Below are 12916 nucleotides of genomic sequence, written 5' to 3'. Positions count from 1 at the left end.
CACAGGAGTGTGAAAGCAATGTGCCGGAGGACCGGTGTTCTCTCTTGGTATAGTGAGCCTCGACAGTCCAGTCAGCTGAAAACCAGCGAGATGAGCCGGTTTACATAGCTAAATTCTCACCTAAAAACTTTTTCACGGTACTTTTTGTGACAGAAAGCGCAACATATGCAACTTTATTTTCAGCATTTGACTCCTCTCTGCCATTGCTGTTTATGTTTGAACAACTCGTTAAAACCATGAATCAAATGATAGGGCAGGCCATGATGGATACACCGGACTCATCCTTCAAATCTGGGGAAAAGGAGGGCTGCATTGGTGTGCGGTGTTTGAAGAAGCCTTCGAATTTGGACTGCGTCACAGTGCTGTGACGTAATCGGCCTTCAAATTCCAACTATATCTAGCTGCAGCTGTGGACTCTACAAAATATGTCTAACAGCTGCAGCTAGACCCTTCTCAAATTCGGCCTTCGAAGGATGCAGTCCCCCCCTGAATGGGGACAGATGTGTCTAAATGCAGGAGCTCTATCTGCAGGACTTAAGTTCTGCAAATGTTTAGGGTATATTTTTACTAGCTTTACACATCCAGAGACTGAAATGTGTGCCCTTCTCTGAGAAAATTTTAATCCTGAATCAGGTTGGATTGAAAGTGCCTGGTCACTCATTTTCAATACATGCCAAAGATGCCCATTTGTATTTATGTCTGGACTTTGACTGGGACATTTTACCACAGGAATATGCTTGTAATAATATTTGCAGTGTTTCCATAAAAATAAGAAATGCTAGTAAAATCACATGAATAAGTTTATTGCCATAACTCATAAAAAAAAAAAAAAAATGGCGGCGACAGATTTAAACATGAGATATATGAATATATCAGCCATGTCACTGTTGCCTATCATCAGCAATCAGAGGAAACACCGGTGTCTTACTAAGTTGTTGGAGTGATAAGCCCCTTATACTTGGGAGTGGCTATGTATGCAGCATTTTTGGGAAATTGTCGTCGATTTTACTGAAGAGCTGTACATTCACCTTGTCGTGTTCTTTCTTTATCACCAGTAGTAACATCTGGTTGTTGATCATGTGACTCGTGATGCGAAAAAAGTTTCAATTGCAGTTTTGTAAAAAATACCAATTTCGATGCTCCATCCTAGCATAAAAATGCAGCATCTCATCCTAGCACAAAAATATTTTATCGAAAACCATGAGTTTTTTTCTGAAATTGTTGTATTTTCATTCTGGAAATTTATTTTTGTAATTATAATTTGTGCAATTTGATGGCTGATGGAAAAGCAGCTATAGTCTTTATTTCTGGTTGGGGGTTGATTTTATAACGTAATACACAACTGCATTCCTGACTTGACTGCTGTGTCACTTAGTCTTCAAGGTGCTGTTTTTTTTCCCCTTAAATGTTCTTTATCAAAGCTTTGAGACCTTTACAAAATAGCTAGATTTATACTGATATTAAATGACACAAAATTTATTTTAATTTATATTGCACCAGTTCACAACACATGTCATCTCTAGGCACTTTACAAAGTCAATTCAGTCAAATCATCGAGACAATCCCTTTGCAGCAATCCCTCTGAGTATGCATGTAGCAACAGTAGAAACAGAAAGAAACCTCCCAGCAGAACCAGGCTGAGTGTGAGCGCCCATTTACTACATCTACACTCAGATGGACTGTGTTCACTAATTAGGATACTTATGAAAGGGAGATAATCATAATCATCTTTATTTCTCATTGGAGCATATGACGTTCTAGTGAAATTTGTACGTTGCATTCAAGCCATCCCTTTTAGGGAGCAGTTGACTGCCAATGGGCAGCACCCAGAATCAGAATCAAGTTTATTGCCAAGTAGGTTTCCACTTACAAGGATTTGACTTGGTGTTGATAGTGCAGACAAAACAAAATAAAATAGAATAGATATATATACAGAAGCTATATGCACACAGTAGACTGCATTAATGTAACGCAGAAGCTTGTAAGTCCTGAACGGGGGGAGGCAGTGTCCAGTGTCACGGGCGGCTCTTGGCCTTGTTGATAAGGGTGGTAGCAGATGGGAAGAAACTGTTCTTGTGGCGGGAGGTTTTGGTCCTGATGGACCGCAGCCTCCTGCCAGAGGGAAGTGTCTGCAATAGTCTGTGACTGGGGTGCGAGGGATCAGTCACAATCTTCCCTGCACGCCTCAGAGTCCTGGAGGCGTACAGGTCCTGGAGAGATGGAAGATTGCAGCCAATCACCTTCTCCTGCTTTTGGACTGTGGGAGAAAGCTGGAGTACCCAGTGAAAAGACCCTAGGGTGGGATTTGAACCCAGTACCATGTTGTTGCAAGGCAACAGTGCTATCATCTGTGCAGCCCTATTGTGATATAACAATGAAATAATAAAGTGTGATGTCATTGGACACATCTTCAACATCAGTCTAAAGTTGGGCGAAGTACCACAGTTGTGGAAAACATCCTGTGTGGTACCAGTGTCTAAGAACACACCCAAAGGACCTCAACAGCTTACAGGCTGCTTGCGCCAACATTGCATCTGATGAAGACCTTCGAGAGATTGATCCTCTACCATCTTCTCTCACTAGTGAAGACTACATTGGCTCCACTGCGGTCTGCCTACCAGGCTGGCAACATCTACCTGCTACGAGTTGGAGAATCCTGGGAGCAAAAAGAGGATCAATTCTTTTTTATTTTTCAAGTGCCTTCTGCACCATTCAATCATGACTTCTGATAGACAAGCTGGAGCGGTCAGGAGTGGACCACCCCCTGTCCCAGTGGATACTGGATTATCTCACTGGTCGCCTGCAGTATGTGAGGACACGAAGCTGTGTCTCTGACAAGCTGACCTGCAGTACAGGAGCACAGCGGGGAACTGTGCTGGCACATTTCTGTCCGCTCGCTACTCATTGATCATTTGGGTTAAACTGTTTTAGCAAGTGTGTACTAATTGAGTTTAAGGTTTTATATCTTTTTTTTAAGTCAACAATATATGTGATTAAATATTGCCTTTGGCGCCACAGAGTAATTTCTTATGAAATAGTTGTTTTCTGATGGTTTACTTTGGGCATGATTTTGTTGAAGGACAAAAATCATAACATAGTTAAAAGCTCAGAAAAGTTGATTTTGCATGTTAAACCCCATATAAAAATAAAAACATGTTAGTTTATGATATCCTACTGTTTGATTTTCTATTTTATTAATACAATTTGGTGATGGGTACCTTTCTACACGTTCCTGATCATTATAACTTCTGATGGAAATCTAACCTCCCTTAGAGCGCTTTGGATCGTCTACATGTTGAATCGTCTTGTTACAGAAAAGTGTAATGAAATAAAACTTGCCTTTGCCAGTGTTTTATACATCTTTAATGACAAATCAAACTAAATCAATTGCTATCAAGATAATTCTGGGAAGAATATTTTAGCACTGACTGACCTATATATAATATATATTTATTTTAAAAGAGAGGTAGAAAACGGTGACACCGGTGCCATATGGTTCTGCAGACCTGAAAAAACAGACAGAAAAAAACATTAAACATGCTGTTCTTTGGGGAATAAAAAGCTGCCTTCTATGTCTATGATGGAGATGCTGTAGGATTAGCTTCAGATGCTCAACTACAAGAGAAGAGATCTGTTGAGACTGGGTGGATACATGAAGTGCTTTAGGGCTAATCTGGGTGGAGTCATTTATTGCTATCACATGTTGCACAATAGGGGGAAAAAACCCCTGAACGCTTGAATCTGGTTGTGGCTCGAGTTTTTATCCCAGCAGGTTTTATGGTCAGTTTTGTTGTAAATGTAATAAAGTGTTGTTGCAATGAAAAATAATTCTCGCAATTCAGTTGAAGAAACAGAAATACTCCTATATTGTGGGGGCAATACACATTCATGTAATATTTATTTGTTCTTTGGCCAATCTTATAAGACTTATTTAGCGTCTATTCAACAAAATACAGCAATATTATGGTATAAGTCCCTATAGATGTTCCAAAATAATATGTTGATTTAAAGTGGTGAAATACTGTGGTCTAATAAAGACTGTAATGTTAATGTGTGGGGGAAAAAAATCAAAATAGAAAATCTGTATATCAGAGCCATTCTATCTCTGCTGTTGTCCAATGAAATGCTTCTTTCATTGGACAACTCAACCGGTTCAGTGAGTTTTTTCCCCACCCTGCTTGCTCTAAAAGTTTCATTTCAGTCTTCTTGGTCTCAATCGTCTGGAAAAAAAACCCTTCAAACTTTAATTTTAATTTTAAAAGACCAAGATCTAAAGGAATGGCAACAATTTGACCAGTTTAGATGTTTTGCCCTTCCCCTACCACCTCACTCTGAGAAGTGTTCTCCATGTGTTGAGGAATGCTGTTTGGTTTGTTGTTAGTGGGTGGGACATACAGGTTCCAACAGTATCATACTGCAAGTCCAACTTATTTCCTCGGTAGTGTGTTTCACGGCAATCACCTCAGGTGTTTAGGTTAAGATTTTGGGTGTTTTCTGGTACCTTTAATATGAGGTGAGTTCTCTTTTCTCATTTACTTCTCATTCATGTCGGTTTTTGTACTTTGGACAATCCTTACACACATGACAGGAAACACAAAGTGAAACTAAGATCCAGCTACAAAGTTTAAATGCTATATAACAGTGTGCAGATAATTAGCCTTTAATAAACTGTTATGTTTTTATCTGCCAGATCTCTTTGTCAGTTTTTTACTGGTGTCAGTGTTACACTTTAGTAGCTGCAGCATCTTTCTTTCCATAAATGTCCGAAATCTTTTTTATTCTGTGTTTTACAGCAGATAACACTCAGTATTAGGATTGAAACAATAAATTCCATGAATCTCAGGGGTGTGATAAGCATTGCTGTGGTGACTGCAATAATAAGTATTGTTTCAAAAACAAAACTAACTGTTTGACTCTAGAAGGCAATGCAAGGCAAGTTTAATTGTAAAGCACATTTCAGTAACAAGACAATTAGAAGTGCTTTTCATGCCATTCAGTGACTTATAGACTAACAAATATTTTAAAGTCTATTCTCTGAGATACAGGGAGCCAGTGTAAGGACTTTAGAACTGGGGGGATGCGCTCTACTTTCTTAGTATTAGTGAGGACGCGGGCAGCAGCGTTCTGGATCAGCTACAGCTGTCTGATCCACTTTTTAGGCAGACCTGTGAAAACACCGGTGCAGTAATTGATTTGACTAAAGATAAACGCATGGATTAGTTTTTCCAGATCCTGCTGAGACATTAGTCCTTTAATCCTGGAAATGTTCTTCAGGTGATAGAAGGCTGACTTTGTAATTGTTTTTAGATGTAAACTTTTAGAAGTTTAGCTCTGAGTCCATCACTACACCCAGATTTCGGGCCGGATTAGAGGTTACTAGCTAAAGCAGCTGAAGTTGTGTGCTGACTCTTGATCACTCCTCTTTTGGTCCAAAAATTAATACTTCAGTTTTGTTTTTATTCAACCACTGAAAAAATTGGCACACCCATGCATTGATTTCTTCTAAGCATTTCCTCAGTGGTTGAATGGGTCCATGGTCACTTGGTGACATGGTGATGTAGAGCTGTGTGTCGTCTGCATAGTAATGGTAGCTGATGTTGTTGTTTTTTTATGATCTGAGCTAGAGGGAACATGCAGATATTGAATAGGAGGGAACCCAAGATGGAACCTTGGGGAACCCCACATGGGATTTTTGTTGCCTCTGGTGTAAAGTTACCTACTGATACCAGAAAGTCCCTGTCCTTTAAATAGGATTTAAACCAGTCGATGGGTTTCCCATAAAGGCCGACTCAGTTTTCCAGGCGCTCTGACAATTTGGAGCGATCGACAGTGTCTAGTGCTCCACTTAGGTCCAATAATACCAGCACTATCTTCTAAGCTTTTGTAGTTTATTTGGCTGAATTGGGACATTTTGTCAAAATCATTTCTAGTTGGAGACCACTTGGGTGCTGAACCTGATATGTATAAAGGCTGCTCCTCTAATCTTTTGGATTTTCTCAGTAAAGAAGTTAACAAACTCTTTGCAGATCCTGGTGGAGTTCAGATGCCACAGTCACAGGAGGGTTAGTTAACCTGTTGACTCTGGCAAATAAGGTATGGACATTATTAAATGTTTTTGTGATGATCTCAGAGAAGAAAGATTCCCTTGTATTTTTCAGTTGTAAGTCATAAAGTCTCTCTTTATAGATGTCATGGTGAACCTGGAGTCTGTTCTTTCTCCACCAGCGTTCAGCTTTTCGATACTTCGTTTTTCACTTCTAACTGCTGGAACATTCCCCACTGAGACTTTTTCTTCCCAGAAAACCTTCACTTTAATTGGAGCAATGCAGTTGATGATGTCTGAAACTTTAGACGGACAGTTATCTACTAGTTCATCTATTGAGTTACAAGACAAAGTGGAAGTAGAAGAGTGAGCTAGATTAAAGGTTTCAGTGGTATTGTCCTTAAAGATGCGGTTTCTTATGATGTCTCTTTGGCTTACTGAGTCATAGGAAATTATGCTTTCAAAGATAACAGAACAGTGATCAGATAGGGCAACATCAGTTACACTGACCATGGAAATGTTTAGACTCTTAGTGATGATCAAGTGTAAAATTTATCTGGATAACTGAATATTCAACAGTCAAATTTTCCCAGAAGCACCTTTTTACACGTAAGTGAATCACTAAACAAAGTGGCCACTCCTCCACCTTTCCCTTGCTCACACAAAGAAAATTGTAGTTTGGATGTGTTGACTCTAACGGAATTGGTGCGTCATTGAATTCATGTAACCATGTTTCTGTTAAAAAACATAAGAGAAGAATAGCACATATGTCCAAACATATTTGTTGTCCAGCTTATTATGTGCTTTTGTTTTTTCTACCCTAAATCCAAATGTTTAGACATAATTCATAGTGTGAACTAAGAGTAAACATTGACTTTTCAAAAGTTGTTAAAATATAGCTTCCTTTCTTTTTTGAAGCTACTATTATGGTAGGTTACTGGGAGCCATTCTTGGTGCAGTTATTCCCATCATCATCATCTGTGTGTGTGTTGTCGTCTGCTGCATCGCTCCATGTTGCTTGTGCTACAAGAAGTGTCGAAAACGCAACCAAAGACAGATTGGTAAGCCACATTTTTGCCTTCAGTTTATCTTATGCAAACAGGTTTTAGTACTGCAAAGTTATAAGGGAGACAGTGCCTTGCAGAAGCTTCATCATATTCTGTAATGTTTTAACCGCATTAAGGTCCTTTTACTCTAATAACCCTAAATCAAAGTGTAAGACTCCAGGTGTCACCTGGCTTGTAAAGAGAAGGTGATTTGACCATAGCATAAATACAGCCCTCAGAGATTTCTTGTAGAAAATTGGTAAACAAACATCACCACGAAGACCAGGGAACAAGCCAGACAGGTCAGTCATGAAGAACTTGACAGCAGGTTTAGGCTAAAAACAACATCCTAAGCTTTGAACATCCAATGAAGTGCTGTTCAATCTTTTGTGTGAAAATGGAAAGTGCCACGACTTCAAACCTACGAAGGCATGGCCTTTAACCAACTTGACAAGCTTGGCAAGAAGTGCAACAATCTGTGTAGCACCCATGAGGCTCACTACAACTCTGGAGGAACTGCAGAGATCCACAATTCAGGTGTGAGAACCTAGAAGCCAACGTTGAAAGAGAGCCATAAGTCTTGTTTGCAGTATGCCAAAAGCCATGATGAGGAAATCCCAAACATCTGGAAGAAACGTTTTGGCCTATGTACAAATATTTTGAATGTAAAGAAAAATAACTGCAATTCACCCTGAGAACATCTGACCCATGCTAAAATATAGTGATGACAGTGCCATGCTGTGGGGATGCTTCCCTTTATCAGAAAATAGTAGAGCTCAGAGTCAATGGTCAGATAGATGAAGCTAAATGTATAAGAACGTTGCAGCGTATAAGAACATCAAAGCAGCATATGTGTGTCCTACGTGGAGGTAACTTTTCATTTTATTCAGTTAAATCAGTTTAATTGGAGGCGACAGGACATTCTGACTGAAAGTCCGGTTGCCTCCGATTAGGATAAGGAAGTCCAAGGTGCTCCTTCTACTTGGTGTTCTTCCATTTTCTCTGCGCCAAAAAAAACCAAAACAGCCTCAGAGCGTCCTTTGCAGCGTCAGGTGTAAATTTCCGCTGTGTCGCTTACGTTACGCGGCCAGTTCATTTCCTCCTTCGGAGTCTGCAAAAGACATGGCTCTGGAGCTAAGGTTCACCTTTCAGCAGGCTAATGATCCTAAACACTCAGCCAAGGCTACAACTGAAGGGTTTGGGAAAAAGCATATTTAGGTGTTTAAATGGCCCAATCAATATTCAGAGCAAAATTCAACTTTGAGTCTGTGGGAAAACTTTTTTCACAGAGCAGCTTCATCCAATCTCACTGAGCATGAACTATTTTGCAATGAAGAATGCACAAAAATCTCAGTCTCTAGATGAGTAAAGCTGGTAGAAGCACACCTCTAAATGCGTGTAGATGTAATCGGAGCTTCTGCAAAGTGCTATATTGAGTTAAAACTGAGTTTTGTTTTTTCATTGATGAGAAATTTTTAAAACTTTGTGTCGTGTTCTTCACACTTCACTTTAAAGGTTACCTTGTGTTGAACCATCACATAAAGTCCAGATAAAGCACTTACGAGTTTTTGGTTGTGACATGGAAATAAATTCCATGCAGTTTGAATTGCTCTACCAGACATTTTAAAATCTTTATCCATCAAATTTGTCTGCACCTCTTTGTTGTTTTCCGTCATACAAAAGTCTTTTGCTGTGTCAAAATGTGACGTTATGTCAGAAAACGTATCTGCAGATCATTAAACAGTCAAACTAAATTTATTAACTTTCTCCAGTGGTAACAAACACTGTAGTCAGCATGCCCCAACCTCCGTACTCACCAAATGGATATCAAGGACCTCCCCCGAGCTATCAGGCAGTGCCGGGACAGGAGAGCCTGCCGCTGCCCACTGCCCCGCCACCACCATATACGGAGAGCGGTAAGTTTTTTTTATTTGTTACGAAACCACTTTTCAAATGCTGACTGTGATACTGACTCAGAAAGATAACTGTTATAGATCCCAACTAAAAAGGAATTTAAACCTTCTGGAGATCAGAAATTTTTTACTTGCTGTAAATTTCTTTGACAAACTCCATCTGAATCAAACAATAAATCCAGATAATTACTGGCAAAGCCACAGATCTTTCCTGGTGTCGACATTAGTTTAAGTAGTACAATGGCCTAGTGTAAAAACAGCTACAATATTTTGTTCAGCTTGTTACCCTTCATGCATCACAAGTGTGAAGGGTAACATGCTTGTGATGATGCACCCCCCATTGGACAAAAGTTTGGAATCACTAAGTGGTTGTTTAGTTTGTCTTTGCCTTGGGCTGGCCCTGCATCTACTATAATCATTTAAAAACCATGAACTACATCCAGACTCTTTTAGACACCACTGTTGCTGAGGTAATTTTGAATTAAAATATCATATGTCCTACCTAGAAATGTAATAATGAGAGTAGCTACAATGTTTAATGTTATTGCCTAATTTTATTATACATTCTGCCGAGAAATATTGATGGATTGATGTTCAAAATATGCTGAATAATCAAGTACATGTTGTGTTTATTATTACAACATAGAATTGAAATGTTCTCTTCTTTATCAAGAGAAAAACCTTTTCTTAGGTAAACTTTAACATCTCCATTTATTTTATTTATAGGTAGCTACACATTTTGCAAAGATTGCACTTTTTTCAGAAAATAATAAAACAGATCTTCCTCTGTTAAGTGACCCATGCACATCTGTTAACGAGCAATAGAGAGTTGCATTATTGAGCTGCGGTTTTATCTCAGAAGATCAGGTACATGATGGTCTGAGGCTATAAATCCTCAGTATCGTGTTCTGGCTTTGACTCCAGGGTGAAGCCGTTCGCTGCTTGTTTCAAGCAGCTAAAAACAAAACATGAACCGTTGCTCCAGTCACACATTATACCGCATTATAATGTGTGACCGCATTATAACATATAAGGATGAAGTCGGCCATTTTTTACATTGGACTTTGGACAAGCTATGCACAAGTTTGAAAAAATTGCAATGCACGACTGAGAAATATCTCTTTTACGTTTATCTATGTTTTCAAAAGATTAAATAAAAACTCTGTTTCTTCTCCTCAGCTTCTCCATCATACCCTCCAATTCCCTTCGCGCCAGGGCAGCCAGTGTACCCTCTGACTCCTCCCAAGCAGCCTTACTCGCCTGCAGATGAATGTGTACAGTCACCCTACAACCCCTCATATTATGGACCACAATACTAAGCTGAAAGCTGTTTACTCAATCAAACTGTATATTTCAAAGGGCCTCGTGTCTAAAGCGTGTCTCTGCACAAAATACATGCAGTGGAGTGTTTAACGCACAACTTGGGATGTACAAAAATGAACGACGCATGGAATCTTTGACTTGTAAAACTGTGTGCTAGCTACGCAAACTTTTACTTTCGACAATAACAAAATGAGTACAAAATAATATAATCATATTTAGCCCCAAAGAATAACGTTACACATTTGAAAAGAGTCAGGTGAAAACTGCAAATATTCCTCTGTCTTTGTCGTGTGTAGATGTAAATGCGCACAGTCATCCCTAAGCTGTTCCAAGCATGCAGTATGGGCAGGGAGGAGCCAGGAAAGTCTGAGTGGGGTGCCCAGAATGGATGCCCTTTTTAGGGTGCCGTACATGTCTCACTAGAAAGTACAGGCTGATTTAAGGCAACTAAAATAAACACCTCAGCAATATTTGGAGCGCAGGCATTGGTGAAAAAGATAAACTTATTTATGGTTTATCCAGCTTGTTTTATATTTTTTCTGCAGATAAAGTGATACGACTCCCACAATCTCGGGCATACTGTCTTACATCTTACCCTTCATAGTCAAGCGTACCAATTGCTTACATTTTTCGTGACAAAGTCCTACATATCCCACACTTTCTGTCAGTGGGACGAAGCGGTGGAATGGATAGTAGCATGTTTGATGAGCTGATTGAGGGCCAGGAGCCGTTTCTTCTCCAGCAGGCACTCACCACACACTTGTCAGCCTGCTTGGAGCAGCTAGTGCATCAAGCGCTCTGTGACATGTAAAACAGTTTGATGTCCCGCCCAGCAGTTTATAGTTTGACACAGTGTGCGCAGTCGTAAAAATTGAGGTCTGCACGGAGTCCGTCTTGAGTCCGGGCGGGTGCCTGCAGACCAATGTCTGGACTAAATGATAATGGCCAACCAACCGGACATTGTGATCATTGATAAGCAGCAGAGGACAGCCATTGTGATCGATGTGGCCATCCTGAGTGATCAGGAAAAAGGTGCACGAGAAACTGGAGAAATACCAAGGGCTCAGGGAAGAACTAGAATGAGCCTGGAAGGTGAAGACAACAGTAGTGGCTCATCTACCTGGAGAAACATCAGACATCTCAGTCCAGAAGTGCGCAACCTTAGGAGCAGCTAATATCCTATATATATATATATATATATATATATGTATATATGTATATATGTATATATCTATATATGTATATATGTATATATCTATATATATAAACAGCATCTCAAATAATCATCTTAAATAAGCTAACTTAGTTTTCTAGCTTGTGTGCCACAAAAGATGCATTCTGCGATTGTTGGGGTTTGCAGCAAAACGATTAAACCAAATCATTCAAGTCTAGAGTCTTTGCTCGTCTAGACTCCACTTAAAACACTCAGATTGCTCAGCTTTAGAGTGGAAAAGCTGTGTTCATGGAAGCCATGCTCACAGTAGGCATTGGAATGGCAATTTTGCACAACTGGGCGGGTCAAGACACATGTGAATGTACGCAATACTTCCCGTACATCCGGATTTATCTAGGGAATCTCTGCGGTGACATGTCTAGGCATGGTTTTATACATCTGATGGTTTTTGTGTGCTGCAAATTTCTAAATTTCTCCCCACTGTCAACTTTTAGTACTAAAGCTGCACTCTGTTAATGCATGAGGCCCCTGGTTGAAGCATTCTGTGAGAATTTGTGAAACATGTGGACTATGTTAGGACACTATCCTGGAAATCTCACTTTAGGGTGAGTTTAAATTAGAACTGATGTGCCTCTGGAGAAATTTTCAATGTTTATCATTAAGTTTGAGTCTAGCATTTTCCTGTATGTAGCAGATCTTTCTTTTCTTTTTTTCTTTTCCAGATTACAATATCTCTTTCCATTGGATGTAAAAACAAGTTGACAATAAAAACTACCGTAGACACTAACCTAAACTCAGCCTCATCGAGTGCCCAGCCTAGCAGAGGGCGTCTCTGACTCTATTTTTTTTTTTTTTTTTTTTTAAACTCAGTAACAGTTTTGTTCACTTTAATAATGCATTGCATGGTGCTCAGTTAGGTTGGGATCACATGATGTACATATTTGGTAGTATTATTCCTGTTTGGCGGATGAATATATGTATAAACTCTGCAGAGGCTCATCAGTAAACTCCTATTTTGAAAAAAAATAAAATAAAATTTTTCCAGTGTTTGCTGTGCTTTGATTTGGCATAAATGTAAATTTTCAGGAAGTCGGTTTCACAAGTGCATTTATCTTCAGTCTAAAATTTACAAAGTACATTTTGAAGTAAAGTGGCTTATAAGAGAAAGACTGTTGACTGATTTCAATTACCTCTTTTCCTCCTATAGCCTAGTGTGAAATACAGTATGTTCCTACTGTGCAAACATTTTGGTTAATTGTAGATTCCCCATAAATATCTGCTGAAATGATTAGACTCGACCGCTTCTATATTTTTAATAGCCATATTTTTCACTCTGCTGTCTCAGAGAGTTTAATCTTCTATAGCTTTAGTTCTTCTGCATTTAGTCATTTATTCTGTGATTTTTATCATTGTTGCT

At 39.3% G+C, this 12916-nt stretch overlaps 1 protein-coding gene across 1 annotated transcript; it reads left to right on the top strand.

Moving 5' to 3' along the window:
* The first annotated feature begins 4343 nt into the window (after window positions 1-4343).
* Window positions 4344-12546, top strand: LOC105930924 (protein shisa-5-like). Its single transcript, XM_012869371.3, has 4 exons — window positions 4344-4513; window positions 6962-7104; window positions 8862-9005; window positions 10182-12546. The coding sequence occupies exons 1-4, from the start codon at window positions 4509-4511 to the stop codon at window positions 10319-10321; spliced, it is 432 nt and encodes a 143-aa protein (XP_012724825.3). The 5' UTR covers window positions 4344-4508; the 3' UTR covers window positions 10322-12546.
* The last annotated feature ends 370 nt before the right edge of the window (window positions 12547-12916 follow it).

The sequence above is a fragment of the Fundulus heteroclitus genome, chromosome 20, assembly GCF_011125445.2.
Source record: "Fundulus heteroclitus isolate FHET01 chromosome 20, MU-UCD_Fhet_4.1, whole genome shotgun sequence".
NCBI lineage: Eukaryota > Metazoa > Chordata > Actinopteri > Cyprinodontiformes > Fundulidae > Fundulus > Fundulus heteroclitus.
This window is presented reverse-complemented; position numbering and strand designations above follow the sequence as displayed.

Bases quoted from the DNA above. Each gene is read 5' to 3' on its own strand.
- LOC105930924 (XM_012869371.3), top strand. The intron at 7,105-8,861 runs GTAAGCCACATT...AACTTTCTCCAG, and splicing joins ACGCAACCAAAGACAGATTG to TGGTAACAAACACTGTAGTC. The intron at 9,006-10,181 runs GTAAGTTTTTTT...TCTTCTCCTCAG, and splicing joins ACCACCATATACGGAGAGCG to CTTCTCCATCATACCCTCCA.